At 33.3% G+C, this 24,836-nt stretch overlaps 1 protein-coding gene across 1 annotated transcript in view; it reads right to left on the bottom strand.

Annotated features, from left to right (window-relative positions):
• The window catches only part of LOC141506445 (AF4/FMR2 family member 4-like), a 48,342-nt gene extending 23,957 nt beyond the window's left edge, over nt 1-24,385 (bottom strand). Inside the window, 11 exon segments of the mRNA XM_074213246.1 lie at nt 280-1,197; nt 2,651-2,813; nt 3,112-3,149; nt 4,355-4,409; nt 10,645-10,693; nt 12,295-12,328; nt 18,100-18,186; nt 18,885-18,929; nt 20,524-21,339; nt 23,609-23,735; nt 24,297-24,385. Of these exon segments, the coding sequence (XP_074069347.1) occupies nt 280-1,197; nt 2,651-2,813; nt 3,112-3,149; nt 4,355-4,409; nt 10,645-10,693; nt 12,295-12,328; nt 18,100-18,186; nt 18,885-18,929; nt 20,524-21,339; nt 23,609-23,731 (2,328 nt within the window). The 5' untranslated portion in view covers nt 23,732-23,735; nt 24,297-24,385.
• Between the last annotated feature and the right edge of the window lie 451 nt (nt 24,386-24,836).

Raw genomic sequence — 24,836 nt, 5'->3', positions numbered from 1 at the left:
TTTATAAGCAAAGTAGTCCTGGGAACTCAAAAACATGTGCATGCAACTAATAATTCCAATCTACTTTTCCTTGATCTGTATATCCAATTATAGCATAGATAGTTATGAATAAACTTTCACTTACCCTGAAAGTTCATTCATACCTAATAGCAAAATTTGGTTCTAGAAGTGTCTTGCTACTAAAACTCAGAGTGACTATTCTAACATTGAAGACATCTATGGTGCATATTAGTTTGACTATCTGAGTCAGAAAAAGCCTTTCTGGTAAGCTTTACAAACCTTATGTTTCCTTTTCCCTTTAGTGGAGCCTTTATCTGAGACTTGTTTCTGAGGCTCTCTGGTGTGCTTCTCAGGCACATTTTTCTTTTCTCCCTTGGGGGGCTCCATTTCTTTGTAAGGCTTCCCTGGTATTCTTGACAAGAGATTCAGGTCAATCTTCACAATGAGTGGATACCTGTCATCAGGATCACTAAGTGGGGAAAGGAGTTCCTTCTCTTCCATAGGAGAGAACATTCTTTGCCGAAAAAAGCTGTCTTCCTCCTCTACTGAGGAGGGTTTAACAGGAGTTCTGTTGCTCTCAGGATACTTAGGAGTTTGAGAAGAAGGAAAAAGGCCTTCACTTTCATCAGAATCAGAGGATGAAGTGTCTGTTTCTATGATTTCCCTAGATTTTTGGGAAGGTTTATTTGTTGACTTATACTTCTTTTTTTCTGTTGTAGATCTAGGGGAAGATTTGGGCTCCTTCTTTATATTAGGTTTTCTTGAGCCTTTTGTGGCAGCCTTGTGTCTGTTGGAGGGCATACTTGCTGTCATATCTACAGGAGTTTCACTTTCTATTTTTAGGCCCCCTCGAGGCTCTTCTACACCTGCCTTCTCTGTTTTTTTGGGTTGCTTTTTTCCTACAGTTCTTCGCTGTGTAGTGTTCTCACTCTGTGCTGGGGACTTTTGTCTCCCGCGACCACTCTCTGATCCTTTTTGAATAGTTTTGGAATCTCGTCCAGGAGTAGAAGAATTGGACTCTTTGGGTCCATTTTGCTCATTGTAGCCACTTCCTGGCCCTTGATCCCGACCTTCCTTTTTATAACCTTGCGAAGATGGGATATTACTATCTACAGAAGAAGCCGGTGACACTTTATGTGGATTTACTTTATTCAACCAATTGTCAAGTTGCCATTTATTTGTTGGTGGTGGTTCAGGCTGAAAGAGAAAACAGTACATCATTCCTAAATTAAATTTACTCCTCTCCTATCTTCTTAAAGAGATTAAATATAAATTAAGAGCCTGTTAAAAACACTCAATCCCACTAGAAAATTAAATGGCAGAGACAGAGCTAATGGTATCTGAACACAGACTGAAGTGCACTTTTTTATTCTTTCACTTTATTTTTCTTGAAGTTTCTCTATCTTTGTGTGTGTGTGTGTGGGGGGGTTATGCTTACTTTTACAACAAGACTATTGCATTAATGTGAAAATAAATTAATATTTTTTTAAGAAAACTACTTTTTCAACCACCAAAAAAAACTAATTGGAAGTTTCAAGGAAGGATTATCCCCCACCACCATCCTCAGTTCTACTAATCCAGAATCTGAGTTTGGAATTCTGATAATTTTGGCAAAAAAGGTGAATGTCATATATGGTTTCTAAGTGGCTAATATTCCCATTAAGGATAACTAAGTGGTACAACGGATAGAGCACTGGTCTTGGAGTCAGGAGGACAGGAGTTTGAATCCAGTCTTACACATCCTTGTCTTGCATCTAGGGTCATCTCTAATCATCTAGATTCACATCTGGCCACTGGACCCAGGTGACTCTAGGAGAGAAAGTGACTTAGCAAAGCACCCCCTCTCAAATTCAATTCATGTGCTTATCATGGCATCACCTCCCCGATGGCATGGGTCCTCTTCAAGAATGAAGGACAGACATCATCATCATCATCATCATCATTTTCGTAATCATCTGAGACTAAAAGCAATATCCTAAATAAATACATAATATTTAACAACAGCCTCTAGTACTGAAAAATCCCAAGAATAATGTTGTACACACTGGATGACATTTCACCTGCATATTCAATAAACTTTGTAATACACCTGTACCTACTTAGATTTTCTTATTTCCTGCCTTAATATCCCTGAGGACTTTAGGCATAATTTTGTATAACTTCAGTTTAAAATGGGGCACAGCAAGGTGGCAAGTGAATTAGAGCACCAGCCCTGGAGTCAGGAGTACCTCAGTTCAAATCTGACCTCAGACACTTAATAATTACCTAGCTGTGTGATCTTGGACAAGTCACTTAACCCCATTGCCTTGCAAAAAAATAAAATTATGCCTAAAGAAAAACTACCTTTTAATTGATTTGCAATATTACCTCAAAGCACCAAGTAGGTTTTAGACAAAGCAAATTAGACCAGAACCTTAAGAAAGGAAACAGGGAAAAAGTAATTAAATGATTTATATACAAAGTTCTCCTAGTCCTCCTCCCATGTAGCTTTCCCATAAGAATGGCGGATAAATTTCATTTGGATGGTCAAGAAAGCACTAAGTATTTCTCCTCATATGCTTACGTTCAGAGTCTCTCCTTCCAAGTAATCTCACTCTCAGTAGCCTATGAAAGATCAGCTCAAAGTAAGTAGAAACAGCTTTCACCCTACCTCAGGAGATGCACTTTGTGATGGCTCATTGGCTTCACTGTCACTGGAACTACTTTCACTCTCCGAATCAGATCCAGAGCTGCTTTCAGATCCACTATGGCTACTTGAGTCATCCCTGGAATTATCCGCTCCTTCACTATTGTGGTGTGATGGTTCAGAATTACTTAAAAATAAAAAAAGAAAGGATGAAATTTAAACCATCTGAATGAAGGAATTAATACAGCTGCATTCTTAAACTAAAAACAATTTCATTCAAGTCTAAACAATCTGATCATTAATTTATTTAATATTTTTGGACAAAAACATATTACGCAAAGCATTTTTAGGCAAAGCTGCCAAGATCCAAAATTACTTCACCCCATACACATACATATATAATACATATTACATACAAGCAATTATATAAACATTTATATATTATCATATCACACTTTCATCCCAAATAACACATTAATGCCTACCTTCCTGGTGTACTCCTTGGCACAGTTTTATCACAATCCTATAATTAAAGTACAATAAATTCATGATTCACACTTTATATTCTATATACTAAATGTGATCAATATCCTAAAGCCATAACTAAATGCATTATCAATTTACTTTTGCAACATTTCCTAATGCTTCCTTTCACTGAGGAATCTATATCATGACTATCATCTCCCTGACTGTACAGAGATAAAGTTATTTTCATCCTTTAACTTATCTGTATGATTATTTTGCCATAAATTTAAGAGTATATTTCTCATGCTCAAAACTATCACTAAAAAGGAGAGGCTGGACTCCACTGGCCCCAAAATAAATAAAATAGGCATAATATACAGTGAAGACTTTGGCTGTTATAACCCCTAAAAGTTATGATAGGTTTCAGTTTGATAAGCCATTTTTGTTAGATCATAAAAGTGCTCTTCAGAGTAGACTTGTCTCAATCTAAGAAAAAAAAGTTACAGTAGCTCTTTTCCTACAAGAAACCTAAGAGACTCAAATGTATTAATGAAACAGCAAAGGGAAGACTAAATTTCTCTCTCTCTCTCTCTCATGTGTGAGTGTGTGTTGGTGCAAACTTGCACATATGCATATGGGTTTTGGAAGGGGGGAGTGAGAAGAATGATGAGGGAACTGCAGAAGACATTTGTTCAAAACTGCCAGAACTCACAGAATAAAAAGCAGATAAGTCTTTGATCACAAAGCACCAAAGAGGCCACTAAATTCCTTCCTGAAAACCCTGATATAAATTCCTTCCTGAAAACCCTGATACCTTCTCATATAGTATTTTGAATATAACATCAAACAAACCATGATTTTGTTTTAAGATAATCCAGAATTTCCCTTAGTCAGAATGCAATAAACATTAATTTGAAAATATTGATCTTTGTTTTTGTAATAAGAATGAACTGTTTTAAATTCTGTAAGGGCAAAGAATATTTCATTTTTGACTCTATATCTCCAGTGGATAACATTGGGAAGCTCTTAACAGAGAGTGTTAACAGGAGACAAAAGTTTCTAGCACAGTGCTAGGCAAAGAATAGGCACTATGTTAAATTCCTACCCTCCCTCCCCCAGTATGTACTTAAAAATGCTTGTCAATTGATGTACATGGTGCTAAATACAAACATCAAGGATTACTATTACCATCACTTCTACTAAAGCAATTGACAAAGTCTATTATTTAGTTTTTAAATATGGGCAACATTTTAAATTACCTACCTGCTCTCCATCACTATCTTCACTGCTGCTAAGTTTTAAATCATCCTTTAACATACTAGAGAAAAAAAGTTGAAGAGATTAGGATAATTCAGAACACTCTGTAATACCATGACAGACATTTAAAGCCATCAATAATACTAGAAGTAATCACTGAAGAAACCAATGATTTAGGCAAGTCTACTCTGCCTGTTTCTTCTCTGAAGTAAAGAACAAAGAAATCAGGAATAATTTTAACCATTTTATGACAGCTAATTTTTTCTATTCATCTTAAAATCAAAGAAGTAAGATCATTAAGAGTAAATTCCCCCCCCCCCAAAAAAAACCCAAAACGATTTTTATAAAACATGCTTGATATTTAAAAGGACTTGTAAGGTTATTTAGTTCAATTATACCCTATAAATTGCAAGAATCATACACAATTGTTCATTAGCTCCCCCCCCCAGATGCAGCAGAAAGAGCTACAAGATGTAGTAGAAAGAGAAATTCCATTCAAAGTAACTTCAGACAATAAAAAATACAAGGAAGTCTACCTGCCAAGACAGACTCAGAAACTTTTTGAAAATAATTAAAAACACTTCTCACACAAATAAAATCAGATTAAAATAACTGGGCAAATATCAACTGCTCATAGATAGGCTGAGCTAATATAAGTCTTCCCCCCAAAGAATTACAAATAAAGAGAAAGTAAGCAGGGGAAAATATCTAGCTGTGATTTCTTTCATCCAAAATTCCCTTATAGACAGATATGGTCAAACATTTGTAAAAATTAAGTTCAATTTCACCACTCAACATTCTAATTTATCTAACCTATAATAAAGAACAAGGGATTTTGTCCTGCATTATAGATAAATTATGTATGAATGAAAGAATCTCTATTTACCCAGGGATGTGTGTTCAATAGCTAAGTAATTATTCTCCTGAAGAGTTTTTAACTTCTTAATATGGGTACTTCCTCTAATACCACAGACCACATATAATCTATCGAATAGCATCTTGTTCTGTATAATTTTTCATAAAATGTTATAAGTACATTATCAAGCAACACCCCACCCCAGTCTATGTGGTAGATTTTCCTACAGATTTTATTAATATTTAAAAGGTACCAAATTCAGTGCTTTACTATTCATCTATTTTTCCTCATGCTAAATGACCAGCTCAACTACTTTTCTGAATCAGAGATTTATTTCTTGGAAAATATCTTTTATGTTGCTATTAAGGACAAATCGTTTTTAGCAATATGCCATAGCAATATCCATTATTTCTTCATTGCAATAATGCCTTTCTTGGGATACTGCAGTGTTCTGTGAATTACAGTCATATAATTACAATCATACTGGAGGATTGCTGGTATTAAAACATAGATATGTCAAAGTGCAGTTTGGAATGATTGAAAGCACTTTTATTCAATTCTGAGTCTAGGTGATTGTCCTGTGCATCAGTACTATTTAAGTGCTAGCTATAATTTATTTTTTAAATAATATGTTTTCTTCAATTACATGTAAATTATGGTTAATAATAATTATTACTAATTCATTTCCCTGTAGGAATTATCTTTTGAAGAGTCATGATTCTCCTGGAGGAGAATTAAAAGCAGTGATTATTTTTACCAATTATTTTGGTGGCATGTCTTTTAATTTGGATGATGATTTCAAAATCACATTGCATTCAGCAGAGACTTCTTTCAAGGTGCTTGGTCTGACTCAGCAGACTGGGGAAATATCCTGTTTTGTAAGGTGATGCATTATTTGTGACTTTTCATTTTCATCTTGTATTGCAAATGAATCTGTAATTATAAAGGAAAGTTGTCCAAATCTGCTGTATCTCTTTCAGAGGAAAGGAGTTTTCTGGCTAAGAGCATTTCTCTAGGCTTTTTTGCCCTCCCTTATTTACAATGTTTTATTAAACTGAATCATGCTTCCCTAGGAAATAACAATAATTAGTTTATTCCATATTACTATCAAGAGATTGTTCAAAAATTTGGGTTCCTCTTAGGCTTTTCTTCTCTTTTATTTTTTTCTTTTAACTTGGCACTGGTATTAACTTTTACTATAACTAGTTGATGGTACCAATGTATACAGAAAAGTGATACAGAAATGACTTACAACATCTTTAATCAAAACATTTTTATATGGTAAAATTCAGTCACAATTTCATTTTATGATGATAATCAGTGTTGACATTCATGTTTTTTAACTTTTTTAGTCTTATGCCCCCCCCTTTTCTTCTTTCTAAACCAATTTTCCCATGTACTTTTCCCTGTCCTTCTATATATCCAACCCTATTTTGAAATCTTTGAGAATCAATGTCCCTGTTAACATAGGATCTGCTACTCAGCTCCACTCTGGTATTTCAAAACTGTGGTCTAGAGGATAAGGGACTTACTAGAGTTAAGTCCAGTGTGGTCTTCACTGGACTCAATTTTATCTTAGGTTCCCTGCAGCTTTAAATATGTACTCCTACGATTTAGAGCAGTAGTTACTATCAGTAAAAAAACTGAGCATGAACTTTTGAATGAATATGTTTACTTATTGACAAAACTGCAACCTGTATTGTTAGAAGGAGCTTCTTTTGATACTTATCCATACCAATGAAATCATATGTTCAGCCTATAACCCTAACAAATTATACATGTACATACTAAAAATGTATATTTAAAAACACATAAAAAAAAGAAATTTTAAAAGGGATGAGATAAAAGATGAAATTCTAGCACCTATATGGAGTCACTGGAGCTAAATGAATAGGGGAATGACATGGATAGAAATGCACAAAGGAAAATCACTTAGGCAAGTAATTAAGGTGGATGATGATCAGAGGTGGGGGAAAATCATTGCAGCAATGGAGGCAAAAAGTGATGAGGAATGGCCAAAGTGTTTCCCTTCTTTTTTGTCTCACAGAATTTTCAAAACATAATAATGCTATTTATAATCTGACTTTCTCAGATGACTACTTGTATGGTCTCTTTTGATATTAAGATTCTTAAAGAAACTATAATATATAGAATGTAAACAATCCTTATAAAGTGCCTTCTTGATTGTTTGCTTGTAGCTATTTTTTTTATTTTTCTCCTGGCTTCAATATTTATACTTCCAACTTCCTTTTCACTCCCCCCCCCCAGAAATATTTGAAAAATTCTCTATTTCATAAAGGGTTTCTTCTTTTTTCTTTGTAAAATAACTAAATTTTTCTGGTAAGTCATTCTTGGTTGTAGACCTTGACTTTCAGAATATCCAATTCCATGTTCTCTACTCCATTAAAGTGACAGCTGATAAATTTTGAGTGATACTGATTGTGGTTCCTTAATAAATTCCTTCTTCTGGATACTTTTTTTAAAAATATTGTTTGATAGGTCTGGGTTTTGGAAATAATTCTTGGAAATTTTCATTCCGAGGTTTCTTTCAGAAAGTGAACAGTAGATTTGATTTTCACATTGCCCTCATTCTAATATATCTAGGAAATTTTGATTTAATGATTTCTTGATATATGACAAGGTGTTTTTTTTTGGTCGTAAAGAATGCCATTTCAAGAACCTGTGAGTCATTCTTCTATTTAGATGCAACATTTTTATATTTTCTGACTTCATTTACAGTAAGAATGTCAAAAAATGGATATGGTGGGTTATTTGTCAAAGATATAAAGTTTAGAATAATATGGTTTAAATTAATATTTGTCAACTATCTAATAAACCCACACAATTCATAGCACCTTCAACCTGCCCCCTCTCCCTATTCTGTCACTGTTGATTGTATGCTCTCAAAGTAATATTTCTGCTGTTCAAGGCCCATCACAGCTTACCTAAAAATAGAAAACAGTGGGCTGGCCATGACAAGTAATAAAATATAAGCACTTTCTTATACAAGGGTGAAAATGAAAAAAAAAAGGCAACTGTTAAAAACCCATTAACACTTTAAACATTTAAAGTCTAAGGGAAGTCAAATTATCAAGTAGCCACTGGATATCCCCCCTTTTCAGTTTGTCCCCTCACAATAACCAAAGTGATATTTCTAAAGCATAGGTCTGACCATGTTGTACACATGAAAACCATAAATATTTCTTAAAATATAATTTCGTCTTTGGTATTTAAAGACCTTTACAATATAGCTGTAAGTCCACCTTTCAAACTGATTTCCCATTATCCCCAGTTGTATATTTTATATTCCAAAATAACATATAGTTGGAGTGCTTGATGAACAATATTGCATCTCACACCTCCATGTCTTTACGTGACCTGTTCAACACATGCGGAATGCTCTTCTTCCTTCACTTCTAAGTAAAGGCCTTTACTCTCCATTTGTAACCGCTCCCCCACACTTTACATATTATGTATGACTTAAGCATACTTCCTCAATAAATGTTTACTGAATTGAAGACTTAAGCTACCAAAATCCTCATTTTGTAATGTTTTCTACTCCTTAGATCATATTTCAATATCCAGTTAATGGAAAAAAAATTCTTTTATTATTATTATTCATACTAACCAACACACCTGCATTGTTAAACTTGATCTCAGTTCAGTCTACTCATCATGCCAACTAAAAAAAGTACTTCCCTGCTATGAACTTATCCAACCTTTCTGGAGAGAATTTGGAATTATGCCCAAAGGGCAACAAAAATGTGTATAACCTTTGATCCAACAATACCAGTACTGGGTCTATACTCTGAAGAGATTATGAAAAAGGGTAAAAACATCACTTAGAGCAGCCTTGTTTGTGGTGGCAAAGAAATGGAAATTGAGTGAATGGACATCAATTGGAGAATGACTTAATAAACTGTGGAATATGTATGTGATGGAACACTACTGTTCTATTAGAAACCAGGAAGGATGGGAATTCAGGGAAGCCTGGAAGGATTTGCATGAACTGATGCTGAGTGAAATGAGCAGAACCAGAAGAACACTGTACACCCTAACAGCAATGTGGGGGTAATGATCAACCTTAATGGACTTGCTCATTCCATCAGTGCAACAATCAGGCACAATTTTGGGGTATCTGCAATGGAGAATACCATCTGTATCCAAGTTGTGGAGTTTGATCAAAGACCAAAGACTATTACCTTTGATTTAAAAAAAAAACGTTATCTTACTATGTAATTTTGCTACCTCTTGTACTTTATTTTTCTTTAAGGATATGATTTCTCTCTCATCACATTCAACTTAGATCAATGTATACCATGGAAACAATGTAAAGACCAACAGACTGCCTCCTGTGAAGGGTGGGGGGGAGGGAAGTGAGATTAGGGGAAAAATTGCAAAACTCAAAAGAAATAAATAAAATTTTAAATAATAAATGTAGTTGATAATCAAAAAAAAGTACTTCCCTGATGGCTAGTACTAAGCACAAAAAAGAGAAATATTCTTTGGGTAGAACAAATAAAATGACTTTCTTTTTAGTACTCTTTATGTTCTGAGTTTAAAGACAGCTTTAAGAAAATTTCCTGACCTCCTTATTCCTTATACATTTGGCATAGAGCATGTTATATAATTATATTCGGGCTCTATTTTTTCCATGCATGTATAACAAATGTATAATATTCCCTCAACTAGACTCCTAAGAATCTTGCTGTTTTTATATCCTTAATACATATGTCAAAGTGTTGTGTGTATGATAGAACTAAAAGCTGTCCATGAAGATGATTTAATAGAACCTATGATCAACATAAGTGTGATTTGAGCTATTCTTCAGCTTCAATGATTAACTACAATAATTTATACATCCTGTTTTATTAAGTTCAACAAACGATCAATGGAACACATTTTTAGGCTGAGATTTGGAATGGAATGTGTGGCCACAGAATATAAGAAAGTTAAATGAACCAAAATGATATCAAATCCATGTAATTGACATCATTGGTACAAAATTTCTACTCTCCAAACTAAAAGGCCATTGACTCAGGACTACTAGATACATACTTGTTAAATTAGTAATTTCAAAGGAATTTAAGGGCTTATCTATTAAAATAGTACCATGCCCCCACCCACCCTCTTTTTTCCTTCTCTGTCTCTCTCCCTATTACCCCACATTGCCTACCAAATATATCACAGAAACTTAAGAATAGTATAATCATTGATACTGCAACACTATCAGCTGACCTTATAAGTTGGTCTTATAAGCATTGATCCCACTTTTAAAGGACATTTTAATTTAATACTTACTATACATTCACAAATAAAATCAAGAAAAATAATTCCAAACCTAAAAAGGATGATTTTTCTAAATGTTGTCCCAAATTCCCAAACTATACAAACAAGATCAAAGCAAAGGAACCTTAAAAATTAAAAATAATTAACTTACGATTTGGACTGATGCCCATTTGAAGTTTTAGTTGAAGGATTGTATCTTTCTAGAAAAAGAGATTGCTCAAGTGAGTAACTGACAGTTTGAGAAACAGTCAAACTGTAGTAACATTTAATGAGAATAACTAGAGGATTTAGTTATTAGTGAAGCTGACTTGAGACAACCTCAGTTTTCTTATGAGAAATTATTAACTTCTCTATTGCTACATTACAGAATATCAACAGCAACAGAGGAAAATCCCTTTTGACTGACAGTCATTTCATAACATTAAATATCAAAAAAAAAGAATGCTTAACTATAAATTTAAATTATAGATAAACTTAGCAATTTTAACAGGAATGCCTGAAATGACTACTGAAGAAGACAAGAATTAAGCCTGAATCAGTGTATTATAGTTATCCATTTTCATCCCCCAAATTACAAATCCCAAATTAATCAATGGCTGAACTTAATGGAATGATTACTGCTCATAGTCTTATGTCAGGCCACAAAAGAATGGATTTAGGCAAAATCTGGTCAATTACATAATCCAGTATTTTGTTCTTGTGAAGGTCAATTCCAAATGAAAAGATCAGGACTTGGAAGGCAGTTCAATTTAGGGAGTTCACTAAACTGAAAATCAGAGAACACAGGTTCAAGACCCTGTTCTTCTACTTACTAGTTCTGTGACTATGAACCAGTCACTTTATCACTTTGGGTTTCAGTTTTCTCATTTGTAAAATGAGATGGACCAAACTAGATTATCAAGATTTCTTCTAGCTCTAAAATTTTATGATCCAAAATCTTCACTTATTCATGGTACCCTCAATTGTATATTTTTACCTATTTCTGTACAACAAATGCCATCACCATGCAACAGTTTTTAAGGTACCATGTTTCACTTGGTCTAGGTGTGGATAAATCTTTTTCCATAAGCATAGATAAAAGTCTATAAAGTTGGTAGTGGTAACTGCTAATGTAATTTGGAATCCTGATAAACAGTTTTGAAACTTGGGCAAATATGGGAAAAGACAGAGAAAAAAGCTGGATGGAAGGGGGAAGGAGGGCACTAAAACCTTTAAAGAGTTTTTCATCAACAACTATTATGTTGTTTTTCAAGGTTAGGAAAAGATGATTAGATACACAAAATTAATTTATGTATTTTCTGTTAACCATAACTTGGAAAACCTTCATTTTTCAATTTATGGGTCAGAAACTTATTTTAATATGATGAATATATATTTATCTGGCTTATAAATAAACTTAGCTTTATATGTAAAAATAAGTATTCCAAATCATTTAATATAAAGTAACTCATTTTCACCAAAAGCTGGCATATCTTAAAAGCATAAAACAGAGGCATATCTTAAGGGGTATTTGGTTTGACAAAGGGAACCATACAACTTATTCAAGAAGAAACGTTCTAGAATGAAGTCATACCATCCCTAAGTCATATCTCTCACATCATTCTGAAATTCCCTTGTAATTTAACTTGTATTATACTTTTCTGCATATGTCTATCACTCTTACAAAATTAAAAGATTATTAGGGGGAAGGTCCAGGTCTTATTTTTTTCTTTTATGTGTCTGTCACTAACTCCTAGCACAATATTTTGCACAAAATAAAACTTTGTTTAATTTAAAGAATCAAAGTAACAGAAATACTCACTTTGTTCTCCAGAGCCAAAATTTGACTGAGATTCCTAAAAATAGGGGGAAAAGTTACAACATAATTATCTCTAAAGAAAGCTGAAATATTCATTTGAGAAGTAGACTTCAAATCAAACCACTTAGTTCCAGTTAATTTATTTAAGAGTACTATTAAGTTTTTCATAGTTAGATAACAATGTAAAAAAGTTAATGCTTATAATTTAATTTCTGTTGCTCCATCTATTACAGATAATTAGTCAATGCAATTGACTGGACTTTCCCTATGCCAAATCGCAACCCCCTGAATCATTTAAGTGGGGTTTTCCTTTATCAGTCGGTCACTAATATTCCATATTACAATGTTGTCCCTGTCTTAACTCATTCCCCTCAATGAAAAAAATGTTTTCATAACTCTTATTATAATAAGTTTTCATAACTTATTAAAGTTTTAAACATCTTTCTCTAATTAAAATCATAATTAAAGGCAAAGAATATTGGCTAAAACAATTACAGAACCAATTTGCTAAACTTATGGAAATATATCACCAACAAAGATATTCCATGATATTTTGCATCACTCTTCATAAGCTTCCTTGTCATCAAATCTCCATGTCTTATAGTGTCAAGGGTCTCCTCCACATCCCTGTAGTTCCGTAAACCCAGCTCCATATAATATTATTTGGGGGATGAAGGGACACAGTTAAAGAATAGAAAGGCAGCAACAGAAAGTACCAGATAGCATCCTAATCTAAGGCTAATTCATTAACTCAAATGACAAATATGTATAAGTATAAATTTACCTATAACCTAATAAATTCTAAAAATAAACAAAAGGATATTAAGTATTGCCACTTAAATATAGTAATCAATTAAAATGCATTGCACAAAGCAGATAAAATGCTCCAACAAATTTGCAATATGCAAAATAACCAGAAAAATATAATAAATATATATATATATATATAATATATAATAACAACTGCTGTTTGTGTACATTTCTAGCATGATATTGACAGGTTGACAGGAAAAAGCTTTGATTACATGAAATAAAAAAGCTTTTGCACAAACAAAAATCAATGCAACAAAGCTAAGACAGGAAAGTGTGAATTAGAAAACTATATCTTTTCATCATTTAAGGGGGATTTTTGGTTGCTTTTTTAGTTTTTGCAAGGCAATGAGGTTAAGTGATTTGCCCAAGATTACACAGCTAGGTAATTATTAAGTGTCTGAAGTCACATTTGAATTCAGGTCCTCTGACTCCATGGCCGGTGCTCTATCCACTGTGCCACCTAGTTGCCCCATCAATTAAGTTTAATAAAGGTTTGACATCCACTGCATAAGGGATCAATGGAAATAAACAAATACAGCTCAAAAGAACTGTTAACTGTGGAAGCATATTGTTTTGACCAGTTTTCTGGGTAAGAGTTGGGACTTCTGACAGTTGTTTTCATTTGCATTTTACTTTTAGTAATTTGGAATAATGTTTCATATGAACCCAGGTACTCCTGGCTCCAGGGCCGGTGCTCTATTCACTCTCCCACCTAGCCGCCCCCTATCCACACACTTCTAGTAAACTAATCCAACTAATCATAAAAAAATAACTTTTGGGATAGATTGATAAAAATCTACCAATACTGTTTAATAACATTTACAGCAATATTTATTAGTAATATTAATGAAGAGTGGGGTGGCTAAGTGGCAAAGTGGATAAAGCACTGGCCCTGGAGTCAGGAGTACCTGGTTCAAATCTGGTCTCAGACACTTAATAATTACCTAGATGTGTGGCCCTGGGCAAGCCACTTAACCCCATTTACCTTGCAAAAAAAAAACCTAAAAAAAATATTAATGAAAAGTTTTTCTCTATCTTCTGGTTTGAGTATCAAGATCACAGTCCTGCTTTTTTCTATTTTTGAATACAGATTTTGACACTAATTTTTGTTACTTAAATGTTTGATAGAATTCACTAATAAATTCAATATACTAGTGATTCGAGTATTTTCTTCAGTAATGCATATTAATTCATGTTTGTTTGCTGCATTTGTCTTGGAAAGGACCTTGAGGTCATCTAGAATTTAATCCCTTTATTTTATAGATAACAAAGTCAAGGTCTAGAAAAGTTAAGTGATTTGTCATACTCAAATAATAAAGTATAAGAGTAAGGATCTGAAGAAAGAATCTTTAAAACAGTGCTAATTTCCCTAGACTGTCAATGTTTTTAAATTTTGATTTAGTTTATATTTCTGTAGATATTACTTCAGATTTTTCAGTTATAATTTATAATTTTAGATATTCTCCAATTACTCTAATTTTTTTTGTTATTAATTTTTACATCTTATTTTTCTCTTTTATTAATTTAATCAATTTTATTATACTTTTATTTCAAATCTGTTCACTTAAATTTTAAATTCCCTTTTATGGTTTTTGGGTTTTTATTAATTTTCTCTTTTAGTCAAATTTTTTAATCATTATTGTTCTCTTTCATTAATATAACTGTACAAAGATACAAATTTGCCACTGAGGACTACTTTATCTGCATGTCTAACATGTTATATTATTGCCTTCATTAACTGTAATATAATTTTAAAAAACCTTTTCTCCCATTTAGCAAAGGTTTCTTAAAAATTTCACTGACTTTTGTTTTCATATCATCTTTTTTATCCTAACATATTCCTCCCTCCACCCTTCAGAAACCTATCCCTTAAAAGAGAAAAGGGGAATGTGGTGAAACTAACCAACATACCAAGGTACTAGTATATGCAGTGTTTCCCAACTCTTATTGCCTCACCTCTGTAAATACAAAAATGAAACACATTCTTATTTCTCTTCTCTAGGGACAAGCTTGGTCATTACAATCACATGGTATTTATTTTCAATTTGTTTTTACTCTTTCAGTTGGAGATCTCATGCATGTAGTTTTTCTGGTTCTGTTTGTATCAAAAAATTCTTTACTCTGTAGACATACATTAGCATTCATTAAGCAACTACTAAGATCCAGGAACTGTACCATGAATACAAAAATGGTAAAAAACAAAAACTGGTCCTGCTCTTAATTTCCATTATCAATCAACATTGGTTTACAGTGTATAAGGTGATGTATAGTGTAATTAAGATTTCTAAGGGGCAGCTAAGTGGGTACAGTGAAAGCACTGCCCTAGTGTTAGTAGGAACTAAGATCAAACTCTGTCTCAGACACTTTACACTCACAAGCTGTAATCTTGGGCAAGTGACAAGTCAATTCACTCCCAACTGTCTCACTTCCCCTTCCCCCCCCAAAAAAATTTTTACTTTTCCCTATTTATGAAGTCTTTATGCCCCTTCTTGAACTTGGGGCTTAGAGATTCCAGATTTTGGGCAGGGGGTGAAGAGGAAAGAGAAGTGGTTGATTAGGATAAGGAGAAAAAAATTACTTTTTTTTTTTTCAGTTTTAAGGCAAATGGGGTTAAGTGGCTTGCCCAAGGCCACACAGCTAGGTAATTATTAAGTGTCTGAGGCCAGATTTGAACTCAGGTACTCTTGATGCCAGGGCTGGTGCTCTATCCACTGTGCCACCCAGCTGCCCCTGCACCTTTATTTTCACTAATTTAATTATCTGTGCAGCAGGTCTATGCATTGTTTTTTGAATTTAAAAATATTATTCTGAAAAGGGGCCCATCTCTATAAGAACTTGCTGCCCTGATTATTTTCCTCTCCCCATTCATGTCTCCTCCTGTGTTCTTTTTACCTTTCTCTCCCACCTTAAAAAATTCTTCCAAGTATTGTCATATGTCACCTTCACTACCAAAAAAGTAACAGCCTCTTACAATTTTGATCTACAAAAATTACTGTGTGACCTTAGGAAGGTCATCTTTAGTTTCAACTGTAAACTGGGGATCATAATAGTATGAGTTATTGTGAGGCTCAAATGAGATAATATTTACAAAGTGGTTAAGTGTAGAACTTGGCACATAATGGGACTTAAACATTTTTTCTAATTTTAACTACTAGCATTTCTGATAAAGGACTCATTTCTTATAAAGAGAGAGAGAGATCTGAGTCAAATTTATAATAATACTAGTCATTCCTCAATTGATAAATGGTCAAAGGATATAAAGAGGCAATTTTCAGATGAAAACTAAAGCAATCTATAGTCATATTGGAAAAGATGCTCTAAATCATTATTGATTAGAGAAATGCAAACTGAAACAACCTTGAGATACCACCTCACACTTATCAAATTAGTTAATAAAAACAAAATAGAAAATGGACAATGTTGGAAAAGTAGATGCATTGTTGGTGGAGTGGTGAACTAGGATGCATTCATTCTGAAGAACAATTTATAATTAAACCCAAAGGGCAATATAACTGTGCATTCCCTTAGATTCAGCAATACTACTACTAGGTCTATATCCCAAAGAGAGCATAAGAAAGGGAAAAAGATCCACATGAACAAAAAATATTTGAAGCTCTTTTTGTAGAGGCAAAGAACTGAAATTGAAGAGATGCCCAACAATTGGAGAATGGCTAAACAAGTTGTGGTATATGGATGTTATGGAAAATTACTGTCCTATAAGAAATAATGAGCCAGGTGGATTTCAGAAAAACCTGGAAAGATTTGCATGAACTGATGCTAAATAAAGTGAGCACAACAGGAGAACATCATACAGACTAACAGCAACACTGTGGGATGATCAACATTGTGAGCACAACAGCAAACAGCAATATAGTGGGGTGTAGCTTCTCTCTGCAATTCAATGAGTAAAGACAATTCTACAAGATTTGTGATGGAATATGCCATTTATAATCAGAAAAAAAAACTAGTCTGAAAGCAGATCAAAACATACTATTTTCACTTTTAAAAATGTGTTTTGTGGTTTTTTTTCCCCTTTTTTTTCATGGTTTCCCCCCCCTTTCATTCTAGTTCTTCTTTCACAACATAACCAATATGAAAATACTGTCGGGGGGGGGGGGGGGGGAAAGTAGAAATCAAGATCTTGCAAAAAATGAATGTTGAAAACTAGCTTTACAAGTAATTAGATAAAACCACAACAGATAGAGGGACAGAGAGACAGATAGATAAGAAAGATAGATGTTTGTTCCCTTTCTCTCTACTACCCATTGGTTGACCTATTTCCAAGTATAGCTGGCAAAATAATCTTGAACACTGTTTGGATTTATGTTACTCTCCTGCTCAAAAACTTTCAGTAGCTCTAGTTTCCTCCTGTCACTAGGATAAAATACAAACTCCTCAGCTTGGCATAAAAGGTCCTGTTCAAGGCCTGGCTCCAATCTAATATCCTACTCTAACTTAAAATCTTTCCCTGTATAGTCTGTGCTCAGTCAAACTAATGAACATGAAAAGTCAAGATACATTTCAGGAAAAAGCTAATATGTTGTATGGAATCTGACATAATATTTTATTTCTGATGCTTTGAAGTGCTCCCAAACTTTAAATTATCAGGAGAATAAACAGATATCTAAAGAAAAGTACCTGGGTTATATAAAGTAATGTTAGCAATAATATAATAGTATTTTATTTAATAAAGATAATTTTAGAGCTTTCTATTTCAATAGAGAGCTAAAAATTGGAACACATAAAAATTGGCTATAAATCCTTCATACTAAACTGAAGAAGACAGAAAAAGAAATGGAAAATTTGTTCTATAAGAAGCAATCACTGTCAAGGTGGAAAGAAAGAAAAAGACAGGTAATACTAAATATGCAGTACAGTCATTAAAGATAACTTATGAGTCCAAAACTCACTTTGGGAACTGAATGCTACAATTTAAGCATTTATTTACTGAAGTCGTTTAGAGTTTATAGTATGAAAGTAACTTTCTTTACTCACTTTAGTTGGAAAAGGAAATTTAGAAGGTTCTGTTTTGCATGGTGTGTGAATTGCAGTTAAGGGAGGCGGCCATGAATGGGTCATCTCCTGAAATGAATTAAGTTTAAAATCAAATATGAAAAAGCTAACCATCCCAAAAGTATATTTTTATTTGCCATAATGTAACTGTATATACATGCATGCACCCAAATTAGAAAATGCATCTAATTAACCAACAAATATCTAAGTCTTTACAGTGTGCAAAAAAATATTATAAAGATGAATAACAAAACTCATACTCTCATATCTAATTAAAGAGGCAAAACAAACGAAGATTTTAAAGAATAATATCTATTTATAAGTTTAATGTCTTATGAGAAGTATAGGCAAAAAGTCCTCCCCCAAAAAAATCACTGTAGGCTAATTAAGAAAGACTTTACTTGCCAATTCATGAGAGAAATTAGATAATAATTCTATTCTTTTTCTAGTACCCACAACCGAGAAATATAATTCCTGGTCATGAATTTATCTTAGATTCTAATGCTATTCTCAATCTAAGTAATTAGCAATCTTTATTAAGACAATATCTATACCTCAAAAAACATTGTTTGCTATGCCTGGTAAGGATAATTTGTGCTTATTTCTGCTCTCAAAGTTAACTGTCAATTTGGAGGTTTCTGTTAGAGTACAATTAAACTATTTGATAGAGAACAAAAATGTCAACTCTTGGCAAAAATCTATTATTTTGACTGAATTGGTCAAACATAAAAACAATTTTCATAAGCTAAAACAACCAGATAACTTACTTTAAGAATTTCATCCACACAGCTTACATCACCAGATGCAGATGCCTAAAAAAGAAAATAAGATAGCTGATGATTTTCAACTCAAGATATTAAATCATAATAAACAAGTGAGGAAAGTAACAAAGCAAAAGTACATTCTAGCAAAATACTATTTATCATTATTATCTTAGTGAAAATACTTTTTATGGATAACATAAGGCTTACCACCACACACAACATAAAGAAAATAAGCTCCAAAAAGAAATTTGACCTTAATATAAAAAGGTACAGCATTAAAAAAAAAATAAACAGAAACCTACAGAATGGAAGAAGTTATCTTTTAATTCTATGATTTTGGGGAAAATTCATGACTAAACAAGAAATATGGATTTATAAAAGCAAAATAATTTTAAATCTATAAAAAAATTTTTTTTTAAGTTTTTTCAAGGGTTAAGTGGCTTGCCCAAGGCCACAGAGCTAGGTAATTATTAAGTGTCTGAGGCCACATTTGAACTCAGGTACTCCTGACTCCAGGGCCGGTGCTCTATCCACTGCACCACCTAGCCACCCCAAATCTATAAAATTCTTAAAATCACTGCAAGTAAACCAATAAACACTGTTCTATTGGATAACAGTAAAAATGTAAGTACCAATCAGGAAAAAAAGATTGCTAAGATTTGGAGTTTTGTTTTTAAAGTATTGTTTAATGAACAAGCTGGCTTTTTCAAAAAACTGCTATCTTTTAACAACACCTTCAGTTCTGAATACCACCCTCTGCATTCCCTTTACCAAGAGAATCATCTCTTTCAACAACAACAAAAAGGGAAATGTTACTCCAACAATCTACTGAATCTGACAATACAGGGTGTTACAAAGCCTTTTTTTTTTGGTGGTGGTGATGTTGGTGATGGGGGAAGAGATCCTCTTTACTCATAACCCACCCCCTCTTATAAACAGAGGGAGAAGTCTTTAATTTCTTTTGATCTTAGTCAATTTAATTATTTCATAAACAACTGACTCCAACCAAAATTTAATTAATTCTGATACTCTGGATTTCTGTAAACTAACTTTCTTTTCCTAAAAGTGGAAAAATGCAGTTCATTCCTTTGACAAAGTAGTCAAATCAAAGTAGATGAACTTTTGGAATTGTCATTACTGTATAAACAATACATTTCAAACAACTTTGAATTTGAAATGTCTTGAAATCTTCAAAGTGCATAGTGAGAGCCCACCAATTATCTCTAGAAAAAACAATCTGGTATATAAATCAGGTGAAACCATAATATATGAATCCACATAACCCAAAAGAGGAAAAGATCTGTTATTAATGAATCATGGTTGCCACTTCATCAGTTTCCTAGCTGGACAGGTTATTTCCTATACACAATTAAACAAGAAAGAAACTGAAGTCTTCATAGAAGTCAAAAAGAATCAATCACAAAGCACAAGAAAGACTTCTTGCTGCCAAATAACCAAACAGCTAGTTTAGGGTCAGTAGCAGTTTCAAAACAAGTAAACTTTTTCTACAAGGTCCCATTTTCCTTAATTGTTGAATGAAGGATATGGACAAAAATGACCTCTCAAGTTCTTTCCAGTTATTAATATGTTCTTCTATGATCTATCTTAAATCCAAGTTTTTATAATTAAATTATCAACTTACATCTAATGGTTGGGAAGGTATTTTCAGTTTGGTAAGATGTACTTTGCTACTAGGCTTCAGCTCACTCATGTTGTTGCTGTGGGACTGGCTGCTGTAGTGCTCAGAGGTTAGCTTTGGTTCCATGGACTCCTGTCCATCCATGGGCCTTACGTAGGCAGTAGGTTTCTGTAACATTGAGTTTGACTTTGACATCAATGAAGGTGGAAAAGACTGGCTGGAGTGCTGTCCACTTGAAAATGAAGGAACACGAGAAGGTGAGTCCCAATTTGCATCAGGGTCCCGTGGTGACTTGGTACGCTGCTCCTTGCTGTGGTGATCATTCCCATGAGATCTGGAATGACTAGAGCTTAATGAAGAAACAGCAGGTGGTTTTCCAGGACTGGAAGAACGAGATTTGGAGTGTTCTGATCCGTGCTGGCTTTTTTTACGACTACTTCCACTACTGCCACTATTACTGTATGATTCACGGTCATGCCTCTGACCCACACTACTACTGCTGTTACTGCCACTTCCACTGGTCCGTTGGCTAGTGTGTCCACTCTGTAAACCTGAAGACCGTTTCTGTGACTGGGAAGAAGTGCTAGGTGCTGGTCCTACAGGAGTCCATTTGCTGCTCTGATGAGAGCTACCATGTCTGTGTTCACTAAAGAAACTTGGGTTTGGTTTTTCATCTGCTGTTGATGGTATGGTAGGTTTAGGAATTGCAACAAGCTTTTGTAGAGATCTGTCTCCTATAAAATCCTTCATTTCGTAGGAGTCATCGTAGTTTCCAAGCATACTCTGAATACGACTAGATAATTTATCTTCTTTGCTAGTCTACACAAAGAATAAAATGACATGAAATTACAATAAAGCACATTATTCAGATTATTTTTCAATTAGTCAGGAGAATTTTGAAAACTTTGAAAACTAAGGAAATCCTAACTCCATTACTTAAGGAAAAATTCACTCTTCTAAGAATTTTTACATTCAAATATTTTGCATCACTAAAAATTTTAAAAGCTAAAACTTTAATAAGTAAAAATTTAAGAGAAGTCAGAAAAGGATAAAAATTAATTTCACTGTTATGAAATTTCTTTTTGCTGGGCTGAAAACCTTGGTGGTTAAAGAGAAGGTTTCTGTGATAGCAAGCTGTTTGGGAAAAAAAAATCAATAAAAACACCTTAAGGTTTTCCAAATGCAATCTAGTTTGATCCCTTCTTTTAATCAATTTGCTGGCAAAATAAGAAAAAATATACATCAGGGAGCCAGAAACATCAAACATCAATATTCCCTAACTTATCAAAGCTCTAAGTCAATCAAATGGTCCATGCTCATATCCGACAATTTAATTTAAGAAAACATTCCATAGGAACATGAAATAATGTTCTTTAATAGTCAACATTTTTACCTAATTCAACAAAACTGCAGGTTAATCAGTTGGTCAATTTTCATATTTTTGACTGCCAACAAAAACATCCCTAGGAATGTAATGTACTCCAGTATTTCAATTATGGTTAAAATTATGATTAAAAATTCAGTAGAATCAGTCTGTGTACTTTATATTCAAATATTAAACATTTTTCCTCTCCACTCACAAAAATAATAGTAATATTAAAATTGAAAATTTAAGAAAAAAATATGAAGACAATTTGAAATACTAAATTCTGATCACCCTATATTTAATTTTATCATGCACTATATATCAATATTGTACCCAAGTAACATAAAAATATAATTAAGTAACAAAGGGGAAATGACTGGTCTAATACATACGTACAAACATATATATACCAAAGATACACACACACACACATATCCCCCAATATGTTTCATAAAATTTGAGGAAATTTTTTTGGTTACTGTCTAAACAGAATTTAATACCATTTCACCACCAAAAAAACCCATAAAAATACTTATTATGGCCGGCACTTATCTATAATGACTTAAGAGTGCTTAAAAAATAATTGCCAGCCACATATGAGAGAAACAAATGCATAATTCTTTAAATTCTATCAAAAAGTTGCTATCTCAGGTTTCTTCATTTTAGCTGAGTACTTTAATAAAAAATTTGAATCAAAATTATATTCCTTCTACCTTTTCCTTCCCTGGCTCTTGCCCACATATAACATTTTTTAAAATTTTATTTATGCAACATAAATGGCTATGTCAATGGGCCTAGATTTTAAGAAATTCAGAAAATTTAGAAAAATCTATCAAAAAAATTTCTGCATCAAGTATATTATTTTTAGAATTTTTAGGTGTCAAATTTTCTGACCTGCTATAGGTCAAGAAAATAGATCTGTGTCATCTTTATATTACTACTGTCATGATACACTAAATGTACATAAACTTCAATAGATTTGAAATCAGTCAACAAAATAGACCAGAACCAATTAAAAGAACAATAAGAAATCAATGATAAAGTTTATTTGAAGTTTGTCAAATTTTAGCAGGGTAGTACTGATAACCATTGTATGAAATTAAAAATCAGATATCAGAAAATATTCTTAATTTTGTTAGAAGAACCTCAGTAGAAAAAATTAAAGAGCATAGCTACTCAGAACAAGATCTACATTTTGTATGCTTCTACTGATGCCTGTAATACGTTGCTTGATTTGCTATTTTGTTAATAAGTTTAGGAAAATGGTTTAGAAAATAGAGAAACTTAAGGTGAAGTTACTGAAACTTATGTATCAATAAGCAATACATTATAGACATCAATGGAAACACTGGCTTCCTGTTTTGTTCTGTTTTGGCCAAAATTACCCTGGTTCAACACTACATTTAATATGAGCAATTAAAAATTATAGCAATAAAATGCAATTGCAAATTAAAATAAAACTGCATCTGAAGATTACAAGAACAGAAGTTGGAGGATTCAGAGTGTTAAAGGTCATTAGGGACCACCGAGCCCAACTAAAACATTTTTACAAATAAGGAAAATCAATTTCAGAGGAATTAAGGGATTTTATTCAATCAGTTAGTGACAGACTAGAAAGGACAACATGAACCAAATTTTCAAGTTAAAAAATAACAACCACCATAATAATACAGAACCATTACATTTTATTTTGGATGCAAGTTTAAAATTAGGTAAACTCACAACTTTGTATGGTTCAGCAAAGAGAGGAGAGTTAGGTGGGAAGGCTTCTTCACCCTGATGAATTTCCTGATTTCGCCTTTCCCTTTCTTTCATACGAAGCACATTCCGGTCTTCACGGTTCATGTTGCTATGAACAAAAACATAATATTCTATCATGGATAGAAAAGGGGAAGGGAAGATAAAATAACATCTGTTGTGTTGAATATGTTCATTCAGTACTTTAAAATTGGAGAGTTCCTTATCACAGCCTGTCTTCCAAACAAGAAGACACTTCCTAAATATGATCATGAATTGGAAGAAAGTGTTGTTTCTACCTATGTATTTAGTCCCTACTGAAACATGTTTCACTAGTGACTTTTATACAATAAGTTATACATGAAACTATAACTCAGAATTGTCCAGCCCCTCCACCAACACACTTTTCACTTGATGTAAGTAAATTTGTTACAGGGAGTTTGTTACAAAAATCAGTCAAGGGAAATTTGGTTTATGTGATTTCTCTAAATTCTGAAGAAGACACCACTAAAACCCTACTTACCACCTCTTAGTATGCTTCTAGGTTTTCTTTTTTAAGAAATATCCTAATTTTTATTTTCTAACTGTATTACAATCATATCCCTCCCTCCTCCCCCTTTCCCTTTTCCCCATGTCCCCACAGGTCAGTGCTTGTTCTCTACTTTTCATCTACCTTATTTTGATTTCTTTTTGTTCCCAACACAGCTTCCTTGGTGTCCATCCTGTATGGCAGTTTGACCTCAGCTTTGCTGTTGTTCTAGATTCCCTAAAAAACGACATTTCTGCTCTAAATACATTAATATTTCAATAAATGAAAAAACTGGAGCATCTAATCCAGGCTTGTTGGGGATGATTTGGGAGATGAGGTGGAGAATGGGACTGGATTAAAAAAAAAAATTTACTTTAAAAAAGGGAAAAAGGGTATTTTTATTTCTTTAACTGTTTGATATGTTGTTTCTGCTAAGAGCAAAACAAAGAGAGCCAGCAGAAAGGATTTAGGTAAAAGACAGAAAAACTAAAGAGTAACTAGAATGGATTACCAAGGAAAGCTGTGAGCAATCTACTTCCCTGAAAATCCTGAACCATTATACTGGTTTTATTATGAACTGTCCTGCTAATGGCAAATATATAGACCAGGGAACTCTTCTACACTTGTGCTATGTATTTCATTTAATAAGAAAATTATGATGTTTTGTTTAATTAAAAGAAATTT

Source organism: Macrotis lagotis, chromosome 1 (assembly GCF_037893015.1).
Source record: "Macrotis lagotis isolate mMagLag1 chromosome 1, bilby.v1.9.chrom.fasta, whole genome shotgun sequence".
NCBI classification, from domain to species: domain Eukaryota; kingdom Metazoa; phylum Chordata; class Mammalia; order Peramelemorphia; family Peramelidae; genus Macrotis; species Macrotis lagotis.
This window is presented reverse-complemented; position numbering and strand designations above follow the sequence as displayed.